The sequence below is a fragment of the Pleurodeles waltl genome, chromosome 8 (assembly GCF_031143425.1).
Source record: "Pleurodeles waltl isolate 20211129_DDA chromosome 8, aPleWal1.hap1.20221129, whole genome shotgun sequence".
Taxonomy (NCBI): Eukaryota; Metazoa; Chordata; class Amphibia; order Caudata; family Salamandridae; genus Pleurodeles; species Pleurodeles waltl.
The window spans coordinates 178,071,714-178,096,135 of NC_090447.1; the positions used below are offsets into that span (position 1 = coordinate 178,071,714).

At 44.3% G+C, this 24,422-nt stretch overlaps 1 protein-coding gene across 1 annotated transcript; it reads right to left on the reverse strand.

Moving 5' to 3' along the window:
* Positions 1-14,438: 14,438 nt before the first annotated feature.
* On the reverse strand, positions 14,439-16,816 carry OLIG1 (oligodendrocyte transcription factor 1). The gene has a single exon (XM_069204019.1). The coding sequence runs from the start codon at positions 16,589-16,591 to the stop codon at positions 16,001-16,003; it is 591 nt and encodes a 196-aa protein (XP_069060120.1). The 5' UTR covers positions 16,592-16,816; the 3' UTR covers positions 14,439-16,000.
* Positions 16,817-24,422: the final 7,606 nt, after the last annotated feature.

The following is a 24,422-nucleotide window of genomic DNA, read 5'->3' on the forward strand; positions in this document are numbered from 1 at the left end:
GGTTGCTTCTGTGTTTCAGGTGAAGCAGCAGTGCTGGCAGGAGAACAGGAGAACAGAAGAACGGTCCTCTGGTGGTGCATGGGGACGTGCAGCAGCAGTTGTTGTTGACACGGCTGGGATCCAGGGCCCGGAGGTCTGCAGCAATGTAACCGTGTGGGGTGGAAGAGCTAGGGTTCCTGGCGCTTTGCACGGTCCAGTAGTGGACGGGTGCAGACGGGCCTGCCGTTGGCTTGCCAGTAGCGTGCCCGCTGCACATATCCACTGTGCGTTTGCGCTGCAGCCTGCATAAATAGTATGGGGAGGCAGGAGGGGCTAGTGAGAGGCACGGAGCAGGGGAAAAAAACGTCAGGAGTGGCTAGCAGCACGGAAAACAAACAGTTGGCAAATATAAACACAAAACAGTGCAGAAGAAGGGTTACAGAGCAAAAGTAAAAAAAAAAAAACAGAACAATGCAGAGGAAGGGATACAAGTCACTATGGCAGTCCTAGTTACCGGAATGAGCCAGCGGCAAACAGTGGGGGAGCGGCACTCTGACCAGAGGTCTCATCACTAGTCTAATTTACAAAATATATCACAGCAAAAGGTCGACATGCTACCTCACGAGCATAACAAGTAGGTGTGAGGTCCCTTAGACTTCTTTCAGGTCTAGCACAAGACTCTGGAAGCACCAATGCTGGATTAGAATATTTCTGAAACGTCAGATGTTCTAACACAATAAACCACGGCTTATCTTCCAGTTGCTGGTGAACTCTTTCCTCCAGCCATTAAGAACTTTGGCCGGCTTTGCAGGCATTTTGTAAATCTCTGAAGCAGACACAAAATTATCAGTGAATAATGTGAACAACATTGGAGAGCTCATATGCATGGTTTGTTTATCCGCAAGATCTAGTAGCATATCCTTTAGCATCAAGCATGTGCACACTTCCTTCTCGCACTAGCCATGTCTGCTTCAAAGGCTTCAAATTATGTCAAGAAGATATCCTACCACATTCTTTCCAAGCTGTAAATACCGGCATTAATCCATGACTTCCAGAAAAGCACACTCCCACAGAGCTGAAGGGCAGCATTCCTGCATGGCGAAATTGATCACGTTATGAGACTGCGGTACGTCTCGCCAAGCTTAACAATCAGAGCTACTAATTTTAAAATACACTATTTCAGACTTAATGATAATGATCATCTCTTTTGGAGAGGGTGTTATAAAACTTTACTCTTGTGCATTCATACTGTTTTTTAACAGAATTCGAAGTCATTTGTTTATTGAGATTAAAAACCTGAGTGTAAAAGGAGAGCTGTCTCTGTGTAGTTTGTACCAATGATACTTAGGAAACATGCTGACCCAGGGCATTTGTGATGGGCTAATTAGATATAGTAATGGTGACCTGGGAAATGTTTTGTACTGCTTCGTACAAAATATAGCGACGCTGACCTGGGTTAATGTGTATCCATGCTGCTCAGAAAACATAATGGCCAGTTCACAAATGCCTTCAGGGGTATCTAAAATAGCACACCTGTACTTCTACTTCACGCACTTTTAAAGTCTTTCGTGAATTAGCACCAAATCATCCAATACAGGAATAAAATGGGAATATTCAGGGAGTGTTCATATGCAATTAGTACAAGTAGAAAGAACTACGCCGCCTTTGAACGTTTACTAACAGGGAGGTGGACATTTCAGGGATAATTTGCAAAGGCATTCATGATGAAGTAGTACTCCTTTAGTACTATTTCACATTCTCATAAATATTTTGTGCCCCATAGGGATCTGACACAGGGCCATTTGAGGCAGTGGTACTATGCAAATGTAACTATTTCAAAATTACGGTGACCATAGCAATTTGTAGCAATGGCACTTAGAAAATACACTGATACTAGCTTTGGGCAATTATCCTCAGGAAATATAGGTGGATGGAGACCATAGGTCTACCTAGCACATTTAGCTATGCCGGCCCCACACGTTATCTAGCAGTGGCACAAGCAAAACATAATGATGCAGTTCTCCCAGCAATGTGAGCAATTACATGTATTATAGTAAGGCAGGTCACAGACAATTTGGCGCAATGGGACATATGAAATATAGTGATGCAGGCCCCAACCAAGTCAAAACAAAGACATTAATAACATACTGTAATGCTGCAACAAGGCAGTTTTGTAGCATTGTCAAATCGTATATATATATATTGATATTGATCCCACTTAGGTTGTTGGAAAGCCAGAGGCATTTTATAGAACTATTATGTAAGAATCTTAGAGGTACTGACCCCAGGCAAATTAACACTAGACCCCGGGCAAATTAACACTACTATGAAATAGAGTTAGGACCATTGGAATTATGCGATGTTGTGCCTTTTTCAGCATTATTATGGATTTGCTGCATTTGCCACATAATTCATTATTCGCTGCATAATCTGTAGATTGTAACACAAGAAATACATTTTCTTTCGAGCTCAAACAGATCAAAAATTACTAAAAGCGTTGCAACACGTGTTGCCAGGCAGTGGAGGCCCTTCGCAAAGTTTGACTAGTCACCTTTCCTTTGCTTATTGTTATATTTGGGTGTTAAACTGTTACCAGTGATGTGAAACCTTTTCCCAGATGGTATTGACACGTGTAAAAATTACAAAATGATGAAATAAAACTATCACAAAATGTGCCACATTACACCGCATAATTTACCTTTTCTTGACGCATAATTTAGTCTTCCGTTCCATATAATTCGGCCCTCCCCTGCAGCACAATTCCTGTGGCTCTGACTATAGTGATGCTGACCCTGTGAAGCTTGTAGCAATGGTACTTGGAAAAACAAATATGCCGATCCCAGGCAATTTGTAGCAATGCCATAAATTGTATTCCACTGAGTCCAGTTAACCTCGGCTGCAGCTGAAGAAGATGGTGATTCACAAGGCCCTTGATCAAAGCTACATGTTTGTGAACAAGATGTGGCGCTCCAACTATGCAGAGAGGGGCATGCTTAGGTGCTTATAAGTAGTTTGTTTAGCCCTAAATGTTTTCAAAGACTTACTGACGTAATTTCTGATTTTACGTCAGCTAAAGTGTTGGACAATTCACCTGCACTCCCTTTAGTCCTTATCGTAGAACTTTTTAAGTAATTTGCTAATAAAGTAGGAAACACTAGAACTACTTACTATCTATGAGGAAAATGAACATTTTGGCACTTATGGTCTTCCTAATTCTGATGGCCAAAATCATGCCCCCATGTAAAGATGTATAGGCTTGTCCTTAGAGCACCTTTATCAATAATTATCTTTCACCTCTCCCACCGGTAATCCATATTTTTTGTCCGGAAAGACTGATCACATTTCTGGCTCTTCTTTTGCCTCCAACCCTGTGTAAACTGATGAGCTTCTGTATGTCCATTGATCTGAGGCAAAAGGAACAGAAAGCAGCAGTCGCAGCCCACTTCTTTGCATTAAAAGGCCAAATCAATTTTTGCTTTACACAAACCATAACATGCGAGCCTGCCATGAAAATGGTAACTCACTCCTAAAATCACTGTACAAGATGTCACACAGGATGTGACAGATAACATTACAAATTTTATTGATAGCATCACTGGTGACGTAACATAGCACCTTAACAGTTCATATTATCTTACTGATTGGAGTGCAGTAGACTAAACTGGGATGGATGGGTGGATTGGGATAGAGTGGGTGGATCTGGGTAGAATGGGTGGATTGGAATGGGGTAGACTGGAGTGAGGTGAGTCGAGTGGGTTGAAATGGGGTGTGGTGGATTGATGTGTGGTGAGCTGGAGGGGGTGCATTGAAGTGTGGTGGATTGGATTGGGGTGGGGTGGCTTGGATTGAGGTCTGGTGGGTTAGATTGAGGTGGGGTAGATGGACTAGAGGAAGTGGACTGGAGTGAGGTGGATCGGGTTGGAGTGAGATTGCTTGGATTGAGTAGGGTGGATTAGGCTGGGTGGATTGGAATGAGCGTGGTGGATTGGAATTGGTGGACTAGATAGGGGTGGGTGAGTTGGACTGGGGTGGAGTGGATTTAATTGGGGTGGGTTGGATTGGAGTGGATAGTGGTGGACTGGACTGGAGCGGCGTGGACAGGATTGGAGTGGGTTGGGTTGGAGTGGGGTGGATTGGATTGGAGTGAGGTGGATTGGAGAAAGGATGTGGAAAAACAGCAATAGCTGCTGACTTTGGAGCTGATGAACAAGGTTTGAGTCTCGGCATTGGCTCAACATCCTGTGATTGTGGGCAAATCACTTAATCTTTCTGTACCTACCAGAAAAATGAATGTGACTTGTGTAAAGCGCTCCAATACCTTTAGGTCGAGTTTGCGTTACATCAAACTACAAAAAATAAAATTGGAGTGAGGTGGATTGAATTGGTGTGGGGTGGACTAGATTGGAGTGGAGTAGATTAAGGTGGTTTGGAGTGGGGTGGATTAGACTATAGTAGGGTGGATTAATGTGGGCTAGAATAGGACAGATTAAACTGGATTGTATTGGAGTGTGATTGATTGGGGTGGTTCGGGTGCACTGGATTGGAGCGAGGTGGATTGGGTACCAGTGGACTTGATTGGAGAGGGTGGATTGTGTTGGATTGGATTTGGGTGAGTTGGATTGGAGTGGGGTGGGTTGGAGTACAGTGGGTTGGATTGGAGTGGGGTGGATCAGACTGGAGTGGGGTGGATTGGACCAGAGTGGGATGGATCGGACTGGAGTAAGGTGGATTGAACTGGAGTGGATGGGATGGGGTGGACTGGATTGGGGTGATGTGTATTGGATTGGAATTGGGTAGTTTGGACTGGGATGAATTGGGGTGGATTGGATTGGTGCGGGGTGGACTGGATTGTAGTGGGGTGGATTGGAGTGGGGTGAATTGGGATGGAGTGGCGTGGATTGGTTTGGGGTGAGGTGGATTGGATTGGAATGGGGGAATTTGAGTAGGGCAGATTGTTTTGGCTTGGTATGGGTTGTTTTGAATTGGTGTGGGGCAGGGTGGAGTTGGGCAGATTGTTTTAGATTGGAGTGGGACAGATTGGAGTGGGGCTGTTTGGGGTAGGACAGATTGTTTTGGATTAGAATGGGGCAGACTAGAGTGAGGCAGATTGTTTTGGGTTGGATTGGGGCAGATTGGAGTAGGGCAGATTAGAGTGGGGTATCTTGGGTTGGTGTGAGGTGGATTGGATGGGAGTGGGGTGGGGTGGATTGGATGGGAGTAGGGTGGATTGGAATGGGGTGAATTGGGATGGAGTGGGGTGAATGGATTGGGGTGAGGTGTATTGGAGTGGGTGGATTGTTTTGGATTGGAGTGGGGCAGATTATCTGAGATTGGGGTGGGGCAGATTGGAATGGGTCAGATTGGAGTAGGGCAAATTATTTCGGATTGGACTGGGGCAGATCGTTTTGCATTAAAGTGGGGCAGATTGGACTGAGGTGGATTAGAGTGGAGCAGATTGTTTTGAATTGGAGTGGGGCAGATTGTTTTGGATTGCAGTGGGGCAGATTGGAGAGGGGAAGATTGTTTTGGATTGGAGTGCAGTAGGTTGTAGGGGGTAGATTGTTTTAGACTGGGCAGACTGGAATGGGACATATTGTTCTGGACTGAAATGGGGCAGAGTGGAGAGGGGTAGATGGGAATGGGCCATATCGTTTTGGAGTGGGGCATTATATTTTTGATTGGTGTGGGGCAGATTATTTTGGACTGGAGTGGAGCTGATTGTTTTAGATTGGAGTGGGGCAGACTAGAGTGAGGCAGATTGTTTTGGATTGGAGTGGGGCAGATTAGAGTGGGGCAGATTGTATTAGGGTGGTTGGGAGTCAGAGGGATTAGATTGGAGTGGGGTGGACTGGAGTGGGATTGATTGGATGTCAGTGGGGTGGGGTGGATGGGATTGGGGTGGACTGGAGTGGGGTGAATTGGGATGGAATGGGGTGGATTGGAGTGAGGTGTATTGTTTTGGATTGCAGTGAGGGGTCGGATTGGAGGGGGACAGATTGTTTTGGATTGGAGTGGGGCAGACTGGAGTGGGGCGGATTGAAATGGGGCTGATTGTAGTGAGGTGAATTGGAGTGGGACAAATTGTTTTGGATTGGAGTGGGACAGATTGTTTTGCATTAAAGTGGGGCAGATAGGAGTGAGGCAGATTGGAGTGGGGCAGATTGTTCTGGATTAGAGTGGGGCGATTGTTTTAGATTGCAGTGGGGCAAACTGTTTTGATTGGAGTGCAGAAGATTGCAGTGGGCAGATTGTTTTGGATTGGGGAAGTCTGGAGTGGGGCAGATTGTTTTGGATTGAGTGGGCCAAACTGTTTTAGACTGGTGTGGGGAAGGTTGTTTTGGAATGGAGTGGGGCAGATTGTTTTGGATTGGAGTGGGGCGAATTTGAGTAGGGCAGATTAGATTGGGGTGGGTTCAGCGGATTGGATTGGATTGGATTGAGGTGAGTGGTTCAGATTGGAGTGGGGTAGATTCATGTGGAGCGGAAAGTAGTGGGCCAGAATGTAGTGGGGTGTATAGGGGCGTACTGCACGATTAGGTGTTAAAGTATCATTTCAGAAATTACACATAATAAAGAAACAATGTTGCTTTGCAATATTTAGAACAAGATAATCGTCATCTTTTGAGAACAGTGCCAAAGCGCGAAAAGAAAAGAAAATTGAGTGTAAAGTGAGGAAAGACAACTTGGCAAAATGAAAGAAAGTTAGCTATTAAAAATAAAAGTTTGCAATTTTGTTTGTTCTGCTGGACATGTTTTTGCCAGTCACAAGCCTTCTGTTTGTAGGGCCTTTGAAGTAAAAAAAAAAAAAAAAAGGACCTCAATCATGTCAGGAGCAGCGGATGGGCACTGATTTAGTTGAATTAACACCAGAGGTGCGAGTGCAGGTCACGACCAGTGGCCGATGCCAGGGAGGGGTTTGAAAAACCCTACAGTGCATAGCAAAAGAGGAGTTTTTTTTTATTTAAAACCCTCTCAGGAGACACGGAAAAGCTTCCGTATCTAACCCTGCCCCCCCCACCTGCCCCTCGACGCGCTGACGTCACACTTTGTTTTCCCCACCGGAGCAGGAAGCAGCAGGTAAGGCCGTTTTCTACTCTGGTGGGGAAAATGGGCCCGAAAGTGCCTCCCCACCAATCGAGAAGGCCTTGTTTGAAAGGGTAAATTCTCCCCTTTCAAACAAGGCCTTCCTGAAATGGTTTCCTGGCTGTGAATATATATATGTGAAGAGATTACTTTTTGCCACCAGTTCTCTTGCAGTTTGCGTCTTCAAAGCAATGCACATACTCCAACTGACATGCTTCAATTGTAGCTTTTAGGCAGCAATAAAAAAAGGTCAAGCTAACTCTTGTGATTATGTTTCTGCTAGGAAAGGATCTGACTTTCATCCAGTGGCAGTTTTGATGCCCTAAAGTAGCGCAGAAGATTTATATGCCTACTGCAAAGATCAAATCTGTATTTTATGTGAATAGCTGAGTGGATTAGTAAAGCCAGCCATTACCTGCCCTATAATTCAAATAAAATGTATGTGCAAGGATTGCTATGGAGAAATGAAGGGCACTTTTGCTGGGTGGTAGTGAGGGAATCCGAGGAGGAGGTCATTGGAGTGGGAGCACCAATAATGATTGCCAGTCTGGGTGCCAGAGGCGCTACAGACTGTGACGATTGGTATCTGACAAGGTGAAGTAATAGTGTGTCTTTTTTTTTAGTATCTTGAGAAAACATGCTGATTGAGGGAAGAAGCGAAGGTAAGGTGACCTTTACTATTACACGCATCACACACACACCCACCAGCAATTTTGTGACTGTCTACATAGGCTAGTGTTTTAGAGCGACGGTTTAGCCAGTAGCAGAGATGGCGTCTTGTTGGGTGACTTCTGCTCAAGCCCTAACTCGGGCTATAGAGGACAGCTCTGACATAGGATCAGAGACTGAGGCAGCATCTGAGGGATAGGACAATGGTGCAGACTCTGGGAGTGATTTTTCAGTCGGAGGAGCTCCTTCCGACAACTCCTCTTCCAGTGATTCTGAGGGAGGTGATGATGATAGTTCTGCTGTCCCTACACAAGAACAGTCTGTGCCACGGGACAATAATGGGTTAGCCCAACCCAGAGAGCAGATGCGTGCAGCAGCAAGCACAGAGAGAGTGCTCTCTTGTGAGAGATCCCCAATTTAGTTCACCCCCAAATTCCGTCGCCCAAATCATATTGTGGAGACATCAAAATGATCTATCACAAAACAACCTGTTTTTGTAAGGCAGACACATGCATTTTTGGTCCGGGGCTCGGCTGCCATATAGGGAAACCTACCAAACCCAGACATTTCAGGAAAGTAGACACCTGGGGAAGTCCACAGAGGTGTGGGTTGCGTGGATTCCCCAATGTTTTCTTACCCTGAATACCCTGCAAAGGTGAAATTGAATAAAAACTCTATTTTTTCTTACATTTCTGTCACACAAACTACAGGAATATGCTGGGATCCACAAAACTCCTACCACCCAGTGTTGCCCCACCTGTCCTGATCAAAATGCTACCCCACTTGAGTGTCTGTACCTAGTGCCTGCATCAGGAATGGATCACCCCAGGGTCAACAGTTGCCGTATGTAAGGACTAACACCGGCCGTTATGTGATCCATTCCACACAAGGAGATACCACGTCAGATTTAAGTGTAAAAATATGATGTGTCTATGTTACATTTCCTGTCATGGACACTAGGCCTACCCACACAAGTGAGGTACCATTTTTATCAGGAGACTTGGGGGAACACACAAACAAAACAAGTGTTATTGCCCCTTATCTCTAGCTACAATTTTTCCTTCCATATGTAAGACAGTGGGTAAAAAAGAAGTCTATTTGAGAAATGCCCTGTAATTCACATGCTAGTATGGGGACGCCAGAATTCAAAGGTGTCCAAAAAAACACTGCTTCTCAACACCTTATCTTGCGCCCATTATAGAAATACAAAGGTTTCCTTGATACCTATTTTTGACTCTTTATATTTCAACAAAGGAATTGCTGTAAACCTGGTACACAATGAAAACCCATTGCAAGGTGCAGCTCAATTATTGGCTCTGGGTGCCTAGGGTTCTTGATGAACCTACAAGCCCTACATATCCCCACAACCAGAAGAGTCCAGCAGACGTAATGGTATATTACTTTCAGAAATCTGCCATAGCTGGAAAAAAAGTTATAAAAGAAAACATGGACAGAAATGGCTGTTTTTTTCACCTCAATTTCAATATTTTTTTATTTCAGCTGTTACTTTCTGTAGGAAAATCTTGAAGGATCTACACAAATGTACCCTTGCTTCATTCAAAATGTCAACTTTTCAGAAATATTTAGCTGTCCGAGATCCAGCATTGGTTTCACACCCATTTCTGTTACTAACTGGAAGGAGGCTGAAAGCACAAAAAATTGTAAAAATGGTGTATGTCCAGTGAAATGCCAAAATTGGGTTGAAAAATGCAGTTTTCTGATTCAAGTCTGCCTGTTCCTGAAAGCTGGGAAGATGGTGATTTTAGCACCACAAACCCTTTGTTGATGCTATTTTCAGGGAAAAAACACATGTTTTGTTCTGAAGCCCTTTTTTCCCATTTTTCAGAAAAAAAACTACATTTTAGCTGTTTTTTGCTACTTTCTTGGTCTCCTCCAGAGGAACCCACAAACTCTGGGTATCTTTAGAATCTCTAGGATGTTGGAAAAAAGGACGCAAATTTGGCATGGATAGCTTATGTGGGCAAAAAGTTATGAAGGCCTAAGTGTAAACTTCCCCAAATAGCCATAAAAGGGCTCAGCACAGGGGTGGTGGGGGAGGGGGGCTTGGTCCCTGCTCCACACAGAGGAATGAAAATCATGCTTGGCCTGCAGTGACGAATTACGAGGCTTTAAATAAGAGTGGCACACAAGCCAACAAATTATAAGCGACTGGCGGGCTCCATGCCCTTTTCTGTACACAACAGAGTCTCGGGAGAAAGAAGAATGAGCTAGCGCACGCATTCTAAGGCTTGACCCTAAAAAGGCACCTAACATCAGATAATGGGTTCTTGAACTTGCAGACTTGGCTCATGATTTGCAAACTCTGACAGGGGCCCAAACATCGGTCCACGACCGTAGAAGTTCAGGGACCCAGATCACAATGTATTAACTATGTGGCCTGCTGCCCTTCTTACGTTTGTGAAACTGAAGACCAGGGTTCGCAAATGCAGGGCAATAAGCAATTTTTTTTATGTGAACTTTAGGCGGTCCACAAATTGGCCTAGAGTTAGAGTGATTTCTCGATGCCCCTTGCATGGGTTTTGACTTTTTTATGTTCAGAAAGGAGGGTCCACATCCCATGTTAAGCACTGATGGCTATAACAGCGGTGTTTCTGCTGCAATCAGATGATCAGAATTCCGGAACTTCGAGGCCTCTTGCCCACATTGAGTTATTGAACACCAAGAGCAGGGTTTGTCAACGCAGGGTGATAATCAAGTTATTCTTTTAATTTAAACCCTGGGGGTCCCTTCATGGGCACTGGCATTGGCCGGGGGTACGGTGTGTTCACTATGTCCTTTGTATGCCCTTTGATTTATTTATTTTCAAGACGCCTGAATCACATCCCATGTCCTGTAATGGCGGGCATTTTTCTGTTACCACCAAATAACCGGATAGATCACAGTCACAAGCATGTAAGAGCCAATATGAGAGAAAGCAGGCTCACGTGTTGTTCACGAACTGACAGTCAAGAGCTCTGTATTTTTTAACACTTCAAAGCATGCCAATTATACATTTGTGATTCTAACGACTCAAGATTCACTTGATCAATTTACCCCAAACGAAGCAAAGACACTTGTTCGAGTAAAGATTTATTTTCATGCGAAGGTTGGTGGAATTTAATTCAATATTCTTTTAGTGGAAAGCAAAGTTTCCTATGAGAGTTGAAATGTCAAAGGACTGCACCTAGATCTCTATAGGGCTAAACTGATAACTGTAGAGAGTTTGGCTGCTTGGTTGCACTGTGCCCAAGGTAGTGTAGCCAAGCCTCACTATGCCACTCACTGGCCATCCACATTGAGAGTTGGATGAATTCATTCCTCAGTGCAGTAATTCCACATTAATACTGTGGGTTGACTGCAGAGCCTGTACTCAAACTATTGTGCTTCCAGCCCCTGCTGCACATAGCATTTGGCTGTGGGCAGCAAAAGGTTGGTTGCAGGGCCTGAAATGCACACAGGCTCGGCACCCATCTGCCTGTGTGGCCAGCCCAGCAGGCAGTCAAGCCCTTCTTCACATGGACATAATGCAGATGCAAGCCTTGTGTTAGAGTCTAGATGTGTAATTATTAATTATTTTTTTCTGAGGAAGCAGCAGGCTCAGAGAGCAGGTCCTGGTCTGCAATTTGACTCTGCACCAGGCGTATGCTTCTACACAAGCTATGCAAAGCCTTTGACTAACCACAGCATATTTGACTGGAGGGTCTGTAGAACAGGGGATGCCCACCTACCCGACTCCCCATGCCCACTTTGACACTGTTTTACAGCACACAAGCTTCGGTGTCTGGCATCCTACAATGGTCACTGCAAGAAAAACACATAATTAATACCAGCTAATAAGATTGCCTGGATTCTCGAATCCTTTCAAGATTTATGTAACCTGCATTAGACACAGGGGACAAATGTTCCCTCTTTCAAAGAGATTCGGACATTGTTCATGTTTTTAGTCCAAACCCTGCAAATGAATGTACAGAATGTACAACAAAACCTTATATGATTAACGTTTTGCAAACCATTTGTAATACAAATACTACAAAAAATGTGAAATAGTTTTGCACCAAACCAGGAAAGACTATTCTACGCAAAGTTACAGTCACATTCCAAAGTTAATTTAATTTTGTTCACCAGTTTTTGTTATATTTGTGGTCAAATTTTACTATGAGAGGTTGAATGGGAAATTCAATTGTTCTTCCTCTTTCCCTTAACTACTCCCTCCCAGTAGGGACAAGTGAGCAGAAAATTTGACATACCAAAATGTAGACACCAATGTCAAGCCAGTGCAAAATTATGTGCATATTTGGGCAAGGGTACCAATGTTACAAGCAAACAAAAAACACCTTTTCAATGGAGACTTAAGCATACCTACACGGTCACTATTGCTGGCTGTGCAATAAATATGTTCATACACACAATAAAATATGTGCATACACACAATAACATACTTTACATAATTGTGTAGTAAGAATTGTGCATTAAAACAGCTATCATTTCTTGGGTATAAATCTGGGTTGTGTAGGCTGAACACCCTGGCGGATCTATGAAAGGCATACTGTAAAGTGTGCATTGACAGGTGAAATCACCCACCATTTACTAGCAGGTTTCAGAGATCTTTCAAAAAGTGGCAAAAATACCTGTCCTCCCTACAACAAGGAGATCCTTTCCACCTAGTTGTCCAGAAGACACTTTTTTAGAATTTGGTATGGGGTGCCTGGCTGTTGGTGGGAGTAGAGTTGATTCCATATCAAACTGACTTTCAGAGATACTGTGCACCTGGACATGCCAACCCACGATCATGACATGCAACACGTGGTGCATCCAATGGAAAGATTCAAAATTAGTAGTATGATGACACCTAAGGTTCCTAATTTGAATGGCCATTTACTGTGCCTCAAAAGGTGGACACAGATTTCCCTACGATTTACCCTATGACTAGATTGTCAAGAGTGTGTGGGACAGAAAAATGAAGCAACATATTATTGATCTTTGTGACCTTCCTAAACATCTCACTTCCATTCATGACCCTCTTTCCTGTCTCTGCATTTTCTCCGCCATCAGCCCAAAATACACGTGATGTATTTCAAAGATCCTTCTCAATGTGGATCCTTCAAGCAGAAGCATTTCCTCCACTAAACATGCAAGCATCGGGAGGTCCTAGGCCCTTCTTTCTTCATTTCCCATCCTCTTCTTCCAACACAAAGGTGCTGTTCACTTCCATCCTGTGCTCATGGAGAATCTGTCCTCACATTGGACGCTCAAATGTACTGACATCTCCACCACATTACATTAAAAGGTCTCCCCCCTCCTCTTAAGTGCAGGCATGACCTTCTCATAAACATAAGAAAAAGGGCAGTGAATAAATAAGAGTGAAAAACACATCTACTGCAATTTGAAAATACTCTAAAAATATCAGTATGAAAAACCTTGTGTGAAAAAAATGTAAGAACTATGAACAATGTGCCTGAAAATATAAGAAACTAAGTAAAATGTCATACTTCCCTGGTGAATAGTTGGCCTGATAATGGCCGGAGAGAGCAGTGTGAGGCTGTAGTGTGAATGGAGTGTAGGCGAAACATGGCTAGGGTGGGTGCAGCGTGAGTCCCAGTGGGCCAAACCATTACTGACGGTCGAGCAGAATGTGAACGGAAAGTTCCAGGAGGCTGTGCATTAAGTGGTTCAGGGGGATGCAGAGTGACTATAGTGGGTGCAGAAGGTGGGTCATCTCCACATTCCAAAAAAACAAAACAGGTGCAAGGCTCATTTTTGAGTTTTGGAGTATTGTGGACCCATTATTGTTGATTTGGGTTCTCTTACCTACCAGCAAACACATCTAAGTTTTTAACACGGCCATGGAATCTAAAAGGTGGCCATTTTGTTGCCTCCTCCTGAGAGGTCACTGTGGGAAGACCTGGCCCAAAGGAGTAGGAGTCACACTGCTGCCTTCTGTCTAGATCAAGTAGCGAGTCAGTTGTTTCAGACACTGAACGATGTGGCAGACTGAAACTTTTGGATCTAACCTCGATCTACTGCATCCTAAAAACAGCAACCACATTCAACAAGGTCAACAGATCGTTTACCATGCTAGCTTGTAAATACAGGACCAGTGCTTCGTTTGTGGTGACTGAAGGTTGTGGATGCCGGCACTCACCTTTGCTGGCCGGGACATATATTCCATCATCAGACATTGTCCAAGAGAAAGAAGGAGAAAGAAAAATATAGGAAAACAGTGGCATAGCAAGAAAACAGGGATGAAAAGGACCTGCACAACTGAGGTAAACAAACAGGAAATGAGAGGTGGGGAAAGGAGAAAACAAGAGGTGTAATAAGGAATAATAACTAGACTGGGTGAATTACATTATTAAATGGCGACTGTCATGAATCACAAATAACCAGTTTACTAAAATAACAAAAAAACAAAAAAAACAGAGGTAAAGCACACTTCCTTTAAAAAAAGGCAATGTTCAGACTGGTTAAACTACTCAGGCTACAAAACAGTCAAGAGTAGTGTAGTTAATAGTGTCATACTTGTTAAAAGAACTAACTGCTTACAAACTCCAATTTCTGATACATTTTACTGGCCAGAAACCTAGAAATGTAATTCTGTTATTTTACTATTTATCACAAAGAAGCAGTACTTTATACATTTTTCTGGCCTCGGTGGGTGTGATTATTTTACAGAAAAAACACTTTCGAAAGGCAAAAAGTCAGAAACATTTTACATGTTTATATTTTTATTTGTTAAAAAAAGGTGAACACGAAAAAGAAAAGAAAAATCGTTCCTAGATATACCGATTTAAACAAAAAGAAAATACAGCGCCTTGAAGTAAGGAAATTAGTATCAGAAACAGTACCCATTCTAGTAATTATTTTATAGTGCAATGTTTGCTTTAGATCTGTGCACACATTCTCGATTCAAAGACATGTATTTCAAGATCTCCTCTGAACCATATATTAGTTTTTGACGATCCCAAAAGCGGAACACAAAAGCAGATACAATTAGTAATATTTTACTGATTATTTTTTTTGTAGAAAAAAGGTAAAGTGCCCGAATAACTTTGCGGTCACTAACGTTCAGAACAAGTACAATCATGAACCATGTAGAAGTATCACATCACTGATTTCGGGGCTTTAAGCAATGCCCCTTGGGCGACGCTTGCTTGCACAATAAAGGCGTTCTAGACTGTGAAAGGATATTGTTAAATACAAGTGTATCCTTTTTGTACCGCGGCATCAACTGTATACTACAGCTGCGTAGTTTACTAGCGATTCTGGATGCGTATTCAAACACCGCGTACACTGAACATAAAACAGTACATTTCCAGCTGTTGCTGTGTCAAGTTCATGAAGCCACAAGGAACGGAAGAAAACGCAGAGATGCTAGGACATAACACGCTGGCGCTGCGAAGTGCGAACATTTTATGCAAAGGCAGTTCTTGATGTAATGGTTTCACTGGAGGTGCTGTGACTTAGTACAAGAAAAGGAAGCAAAACGCTAATGTTAGTGAACAGACCCGGCACTAAAGTGTGTTTTAATTAAACAATAAAAATAGCCTAGACTGGGCAGCCTGTCGGCGCTATGGCGTTTACAGCCACCATCTTATGTAGGAGATGCAGAGGGTGGGTATAGTTACATCATACGGGGTGTTTCAGGGGGTTTGTTAGCGTAAACTTCTAGACGTGGTTTTGTGAGCAACGAGTTCCAGTCGGCGAGACAGCGCTATGTTATTTGGAATGTTCGCCTTCCACCAAACATCTGCCCAGGCACTTTCTACTTTGTAAAGTCATTAACAGCCCCTCCCCCCCCCCTCCCACACACACACAATATCGCAGGAGACAATTTATGGTTGGGGCCTCGGATATAGGTTTTTGGGAGGTCGACCCCATTGAAATTAAGGAAGAAAGAAAAACGTTTTCGGAATAAGATAGCAAATGTGCTGGCATGGTGAGTCTTTTAAAACCAAATAAGGTAAATCCCTTACAGTGGGTGATGGCTACTGGTTTGGGAAGCAGGGCATGTAGTCCATAGAGCTTTTGGGGGAATTGCATTTATATAGCGCTTAACCACCAGGCGAGCAGTTAAAGCGCGTTTGTCAATGCATTTATTGGCAGAAGGGCTGTTCAGATTTTACCAGAGGGCGATGGCAACTGAAGCGAACCGTATTAGGGAGGCTGGACCAGAGTCCGCTGGGGTATACAGGTACGAGTCTTGCCGGAAGGCTGAATATGACACGCCCGCCGGGGACAGCGCTTGGACAGGTGACGGGCAGAGAGAGCATCACTTGGAAAGCCGTGTCTGGAGGGTAGCAATGCCGAGGCCGGAGGGGATAAAGTGCTGCAGCGGGAACTTGCACAGGGCGCAGGTGCATAGCCCTGCCCCTCCAGGCAGGTGGAAGGGCGAGCACGGCTGCTCCTCCAGGGACACCGAGAAGTACTTGTTGGGGCGCAGCGACTCTGCGCAGCTCATGCCTCCCGGGGCCAAGAACACAGACCCGGCGCCGGCGAAGAGGGGCAGCCCGGCCAGCACCAGCCTGGGCCCGCTGAGCTCGCCCAGCACCCGCCGCATCTCCTGCAGGGAGCCGCCCAGCAGCAGGATGTAGTTCCGGGCCAGCAGCAGCGTGGCCGTCTTGGAGAGTTTCCTGCCCGGCGGGTGCTGGCAGTGCGCGGCAGAGTAGGGCAGGATCACCTCGCGCAGCGCATCCATGGCCATGTTCAGGTCCTGCATCCGCTTCCGCTCTCGGCTGTTGATCTTCCGCCTCAGCTGCTGTTGCTGCTCGTCCACGGGCTCGGTGGGATGCCCGGCGCCTCTTTCAGCTGGCACCGGGGAGGGCTGCCTGGGAGCGCCGGGCACTGCACGCTGCTTCAGCATAGCTTGCTTAAACGTTCATAGCACTGCATCAGCATGTGGCACAGTAGAAGCCAGGCTCCAGACTCGGAGCAAACGCTGGTGCAGCACTGCAAGAAAATCAGGCATATTTCCCAAAATTTGTTGATGTTTTTCAAGGTCACATGCTTCGCATTCTTAGAATTGAATAAAGTGGTGCAAGATGTGTCCAACCACAGCGCGGCTCTCTATTTACCAGCATTTCCATTGGCTGTAGAGAGAGCGACAGCTGATGTAAAAAGCTGGAAATTGGCACACGGTTACAGTGGGGCGTTCAAGTGTGAATGGAAAAAGAGACATTTACCTAAAATCAAACCAATGACTCTTACTGGCCCATCACACCGTCTAAGAATAGGGACGCACTTTCAGAGGGAGTGGCACTTCAGACACCTGAGCATCCTGTGATAAGCAGTAGAGGGGAATACTAAGGCGAAGTCAGTCCTACTGATCCCACGCATGACATTTCTAATTGGCCCCACTCTCAGGAACCACAAAGCTTCCATATGTATAGGGTGAGCAAGCTCACGGTGCCATGTGTGGATTTTTTTTTAACATCTGGCGTTAGCCAATACTTTTTGAATTTACTAAAATTAGGCTAATGGAACACTTGTAGACGCTAGCAGCCAGCCCTTTTCATCAATTCGTCTGTTGTTGTATCATTCATATTTTTATCCCCCCAATCCACAGCATGTAGCATGGACACTTGGTCAGCCCACTTTAGATTGGCCACATTCTTCTCTTCCACAAGGGGCACTTCCACTCACAACACAGTTTCCTTACTTGATAAGGACTGCTATGGCACTCTGTGCTTTTTGAGGCCAAGATTGCACTGTGATTTTTGAGGCCAAGAATTTTTTTTCCTTTCAGGATTTTTTTGTTTGTTTAGAATGATTGAGGGTGGACTTGCTCAACAGTAATGTTTGCCCCCCCAAAAAAAAACACACATTACAGAGTCAAAAGACTGGCGGCAGACAGCAGGCCCATTGGCTATGTCAATGCTGGTTTATTGTTGGTGTTCTTACACTTGTAGCCAGTGAAATGGAATTAAAGCATGTACTGTTTTTCAGGTCTTGCCACTGAGACACCTTAGCTGTCTCTGTAGAATATTGTTTTTCAACATTTCTGACATACTATACATGCACTGAGGGGCCTGTAGGTAGTGTGCTTCTTCTGCTGGTCTGTTGAATTGTCCTTCACATTTTCCTCCTAACTCCTAAATTAGTTTTCCACTACTGTGAGGCTTGCTCCTTTAATAGACTAGCATTGGGCCTACCCTCATATACGTTTTGAGTGATAGATTCTGATCTGAAAGGGGTAACCAGGTCCTATTTAGTATGGCCAGAGTGATAATAGAAAATCCTGCTTAGTTGTGATGTTGGATTTCATATTACTATTTTAGAAATGCCACTTTTAGAAATTCAACATTTACCCTCAAAACTATCTGTTCCTTTCTTATCTCCAATCAATATCTGGTCTGTGCTGGTTGTCAGCTCCCTTGTACATTTCAACCAGACAACCACGAACACAGGACACTCAGTCACATCTGCATTTATCTGCATACTGAATAAGTCTTCCTTTCCTGGAAGGGTGGAGGGCCTGACACTTACATTTCAAAGGCAGTGGCCTGCCTCACACAAAAGACTGATAACCCCCCACCGGGACCTTGGCAGACAAGACTGGGCTGAAACGGGAACTTGTGCACTTCAAAACCACTCTTTGAAGTCTTCTCCCCTTCAGTGGCATTTTTGGGTATATAAACTGGGTCCCTGACCCCACCAACTCAGACACTTCTGGGCCTGCACCTGAACTCTGTCAGAAGACCTGCCTGGCTGCCCAAATGACTCTCTGGAATGCTTTGCTGAGAAGGACTGCTGCCCTGCTGTTGCCCTGCTGGCCTCTGACTGTGCTGGAAGGACTCTGCCATCCCCCAAAAGTGCTCTCCAAGGGCTTGGATTGAGTTTGCTTCCTATTCTGAAGTCTAGGGGCAGTAAAGACTTCAACTATTAGCTTTTTGCTAATACCCAACTCCAGTGACTCTGGAACGACTTCAGCGATGCCGCAGCCTGCTCATGCTCCGTGTACCTCGCTGTACGCAACAACTGCTGCCTGCAACACATGTCTGACATTGCCACAACTCTGCTGACAACACTCAGGGTCATCGTAATACAGTGAAGTTGACACATCATGTCCCGATGGACCAGAACCAGCCATCACACGGGTTACAAGGAATCGACGCATCGCGGATGACGCCACATCATCTCCCCCTGCACCTGGATGGAACTGATGCCTAACCTCCACCTGTTTCGCAGCGCTGAACCGGCGCCTCTTTCCTCGAAAGCTGTAAGGGACTGATGCTGCACCGACTCCAGCGACATCTCTTTCCAACTCCATGCGGGATCCTTGTTCTTTGATTTCAAAAGGTACTGTACCTGGAGGTCCGTGTGTCTACAAGACTAGCACTGCTTGTGTCGCATTGTTGGGAACGACTCCGTCAACGAAGCCGTGATAGCCCCAGTCAGAGCTATTGTGTTTCTAGACGCTTTAGTAGGATTTACTCTTTAAAAATCAATAACTTTGCTTGTGTACATTGTATTTTCCTTGTTTCAACAGTATTTTATTCAGATAAATATTCTCCATGTTTTTCTAAACCTGTGTGGTGTCTTTTTTTGTGGTGTTTTCACTGTGTTATGGTCTAAATTCTGCACAAATACTTTACACATTGCCTTCTAAGTTAAGCCTGACTGCTCAGTGACAAGTTACCAGAGCATGGGCACAGAATAATTTGGATTGTGTGGTGACTTACCCTGACTAGGATTGTGGTCCCTACTTGGACAAGGGTGTATGCCTCTGCCAACTAGAGACCACATTTCTAGCAAGGTGGCAATGAGTCAGCCTACTTTACCCATTAGTTCCCATTACCTTGAATGGCTGCTTTGAGCCTGTCTTATTGTTCTCAGCCGCCTAAAAATAGTTCCTGTCTCTTCAGTGACAAATCTGGTTTAAAGTGTGTTTTAATTTATTTATTAGTATGTTCATTATCCGCTATTTATTGGTGCAAAATTAGATAGGGAAATATTTATCTCCTTTTTAAAGCTAATGTTTTAATTTAAGTGACATAGTAGGTGCCTGCAATTCAAGTACCTGTTTAGGTAGTAATTTATTCTTGCCTCCTCCATAAATAATAATGATAAAATGGATGACATAACTGAAAGTCTTTAATTTTATAAAAACGTCAATAGTAAAACGTCCACATTAGTGAATGTTTTTAAGTTTTCATTTTTTTTTTAGAATGTCAGCCACATTTAAGTGGATGCATGTTTCTCCTTTTTGTGGTATATGCTTGCAATAAAAATAAAAACAAATTAACCATCACATCAGCTTCCAAAGGCAAGACCTAGTGGCTTTGTCAATGGCTATGTCAGACCAGGGGAGAAGCCACATTTCTGCTTTTATGAGGAGCTTAGTAGTGAGGTTAAACCACGTCTAAGCAATCCCAATTTGGGACAATAAAGTGATTTCCCTAGCATCACACAGTGTTGAGGCCATTTGGGAAAGGTTTTATTGAGTGCTTGTTAGAATTCTCAGCCTTCGGACTGTCTTGCCCCTAGCTTTTGCCTTACTCCTCAATTTTTACAGATATTTTTTTGGGACTTGGGACTCTGTACACATTACCACTGCTGACCACTGCTAAAGTGCATGTGCTCACTCCCAAAGACATGGTAACACTGGATTACACATAATTGGTGCATTTAATTTACTTGTAAATCCCTAGTAAAGTGATCATACCTGTACCCATGGCCTGTAAATCAAATGCTACTAGTGGGCCTGCAGCACTTGTTGCGTCACCCACTTAAGTAGCCTTCAAAACATGTCTCAGGCCTGCCATTTCAACAGGCAAAACAAACCTTTTATGGGGCCTCACCCTTCCTTTTTAGTACACATACTTCACCTCTACGTAGGCCATAAACAGCCCATGGGAAAGAATCGGTGCATTTAAAAAACTGTGGATGTACTTCTGACTTTTACATGTCCCAGTAGTGAAAAACACTTCAATTCGATTTTCACTACTTCAATGCCTACATTTCCCATAAGATAACATTAGATTACCTTATTATACTTAATAAGCACTAACTTTCTATCGGGAGAAGGTTGTAATGTTGAGTTTAGTGTCTAAAGATTGTAATTTAAGATCCTCTTTAATAGTAAAGTTAGATTTTAACTCACAATCTGAAAATGGCACTTTTAGAAAGTTGACATTTTCTTGGCCAGACCATTTGGTGCCTGCAGCCTGTAACCTGGATAACATGACTAGGTGTAGCCGGCAGTTAGTCTTTATAGATGGCACCCAGACAGTGTTGTCAGGATGTGCAATCTCTGACTTGAGGGGGAGGAGTTGTCACCAACCACATTTGCACATCACAAAGGCTCTGCTCAGCACACTCAGAGTTTCACACCAGTCTTTTGTGCCCCCCCAGATAAGCTAGGTCTCAGGCAGAGAGACAGGACATTCCAAACACCTATGGGTGCGGAAACCTCAAGAACCCTTTCCTACTTCAAAGCTGGCACCAGGTATAAATATTGGACCCTCAGACCCAACACTTCAGTGCACCTATAGACTGGTGGAAGGGTCAGAGAGATTGCTGTGCTCCTCTACTGCAAGAAAGACTGCTACTCTGCTCCCCTGCTGCCAGCTGCTGTCCTTCCTAAGTGAAAAGGATTGGATCTTCATCTTGATCCCAAGACCACCAGAGTGACCTCAAGGGCTAGCTGGCTAGCCACCTGATCAGCGCCTCAGGTACAGAAAAGGCTTCAACCACCTTGAACCCAACACATGGACTCTGTCTGCTGTGTTTCTTGCCCCTCAAGTGCTGCTGCACCAGTCCTGGACCCTTGGAAGTGGGCCTGAAGGTTATCTACCAGATGGGCTGTGGTCTCTTGGGCAGAACCGATACAGCATGACACATTTCCTTGCAGCTCCACATTGGAACTGCCACTGCCCGATGCATCCCTGACGTCAAACCTCACACCACAGCCCGCAGCTCATCAGAACCATCGCTGTGCAAAACATCCCCGACACAGGACTTTGCATCACAAGCCCCCATCAACTGCATCTTCGACAATGACACAGAACCTCACATCACAAGCCTCGACAGCTTCATCGGACCCAGTGCTGTGAGATGCATCCTCAATGCAGGACCTCTAATAGCCATCCACAGCTCATCAGAATCATCACTGTGTGATGCACCCTCAATGCTGTATCAGACAGCACTCCGCAACCAGGATTTAAGGTACTTTGTTCAGCTGGCCTAACTTGGTCCCTGTATCTAGCCCTCGCTCCATGGCGGTCGGCCTGAACTGTTGACTTTTTCCCGGTTCAGCACAACCAGATAAACACAGTTGGCTCTTTGTGCTTTTTGCCACTATATTCACTTAAACCTTTAACATTGCATATGTCTGGTTCTACTGATTGGATTTTTGCAGTTTTGATCTAAAATAATTTATTCAGTTTTACTCTATTTTTACAAATTGGTTTAGGATTTTCATGTGCAGTGTTTTCACTTTATTACTGTTTGAAGTGTTTCATAAATATTTTAAACATTGCCTATGTGTTAAGCCTGACTGCCTTTGTGAAACTAAAACTTCAAATCTACACTTCTACCAGTACATGGTTCACATGTCGATGACTGGCTCTCATCTCTTCTGTTCTCGTCATTGCGCTCATCAGGTAACAATATTGTTGCAGCGTATACCCCAGTCAGTGAATTCTTTGTTTTCTCCTGAGAAAGTCAGTCTTATACACATTACATTAAACATTGTTGCATTAGCTAGTACATAATTTCCTAGCAAGCAGTTCTCATGAGAAAGACTTTTAGCTATGAGTATTTGGTCAGCACAGTGGGAAATCACAATTTAATTCTCTAAGCATCCACTTTATAAAACGCCCAAGCAATGCAGCTTGAAATGAGGCCGTGCAACTAGGTCAAGACCTCGCTAAGTTAAGGCCTACAATTAGTAAAGCTAATACATAATGCATAACCCTTAATATGACATATTACTACATTAATAAAACATAAGTTCATCATTTCATATTAATAAGCCATTAATAAGTACACTTCGTGAACACTGGTGGCCACACTGGTGGGAGCACCTTCAAATGTGTGCATTATTTTTCCCAATGTTATGCCATTTTCTATGCAATATCAATGCTCAGGATACATGAATAATCATTATTCTACGTTAACAGCACTGCATCGATTTTTCTGCAGAGACGCGTCGGTGTGTGGATTTTCTTGTTCAGGTCACCAGCTTACACTTACAAGGGCCCAGAAACTGGTGTTGGCACCACTTGGCAAGTCAGGACTCTCAGTAGAAGAGCCTAAGCACTGGTAGATGAAGTCTTTGATGTCCCTGAGACTTCTTAACTGGAGGCAAGCTCAGTTCAAGCCCTTGGAGAACCTTGGAAAGCAGGATGTAAAAAGCAAGGTCCACTCCTTTCACTCCCAGGACAGAAGCAGCAAGCAGCAGTCCAGCACAACAAAGCCACAGGCCTAGTGGCAGTCCCTCCTTTATCATCCAGCCCTTCTTCCTGGCAGAATGTCCTCAGTCCAGAAGTGTTCTAACTTTGTGAGGTTGAGGTCCAGTACTTATACCCGTTTCTGCCTTTGAAATAGGCAAACTTCAAAGAAGTCTTTGTAGTGCACAAAACCTTACCTTTCCTGCCCTGGGCCTCGACACACCCCGGGGGTTGGAGACAGCTGTTGTAAGGACAGGCACAACCCTAGTCAGGTGCAAGTGTCAGCTCCCCCCATCACTCTGGCTCTGGAAGACCCATCCGAATATGCAGGGGACACGTCAGCTCCCTTTGTGTAACTGTCTAGAGTGAATTCACAAACAGCCCATCTGTCCTCCTGACCCACACATGTATTCCGTAGACAGGGAGAGGCTCAGAATGATTAAGTAAGAAAATGCCCACTTTCTAAAAGTGGCATTTTCAAACTTACAATTTGAAAAACCAACTTCACCAAAAGATGTATTTTTAAATTGTGAGTTCAGAGCCCCCAAACTCCATATCTCTATCTGCTCCTAATAGGAATTTACACTTAAAAGATATTTCAAGACAATCCCTATGTTACTCTATGGGAGAGATAGTCCTTGCAATAGTGAAAAACACATTTATCAGTATTTCACTATCAGGACATGTAAACCACACCAGTACATGTCCTACCTTTTAAATGCACTGCACACTGCCCATGGGGCTGCCTCTGGCTTACCTTAGGAGTGATTTACATGTAGTAAAAGGAAGGTTTGGGTCGGGCAAGTGGGTGCACTTGCCAGGTCGAAATGGCAGTTTACAACTGCACAAATAGGCACTGCAATGACAGGTCGGAGACATGTTTGCAGGGCTTCTCATGTATGTGGCACAATCAGTGCTGCAGGCCCACTAGTAGCATTTGATTTACAGGGCTAGGGCACAACTGGTGCACTATACCAGGGACTTATAGGTAAATCAAATATGCCAATCATGGATAAACCAATCACCCATACCATTTGGACAGAGAGCACTGGCATCTTAGCACTGGTCAGTGGTGGTAAAGTGCCCAGAGTCCTAAAGGCAGTAAAAACAAAGTTCAGCACAGGACCAAAAACAAGAGGTCAGAAGGAAAACATTTGGGGATAACCCTGCAAAAAGGGCCATTTCCAACAATACCAATTGCAAGTTTCTAGAATGAGAGTTGAAAGACAACTTTACCTACTGCTATAGTGAGAGTTGAAAGACATCCATTGTGTTACGCACAAAATGCCCTGTTCTGGGTTG

Bases quoted from the DNA above. Each gene is read 5' to 3' on its own strand.
- OLIG1 (XM_069204019.1), bottom strand. From the start codon at position 16,591: ATGCTGAAGCAGCGTGCAGTGCCCGGCGCTCCCAGGCAGCCCTCCCCG.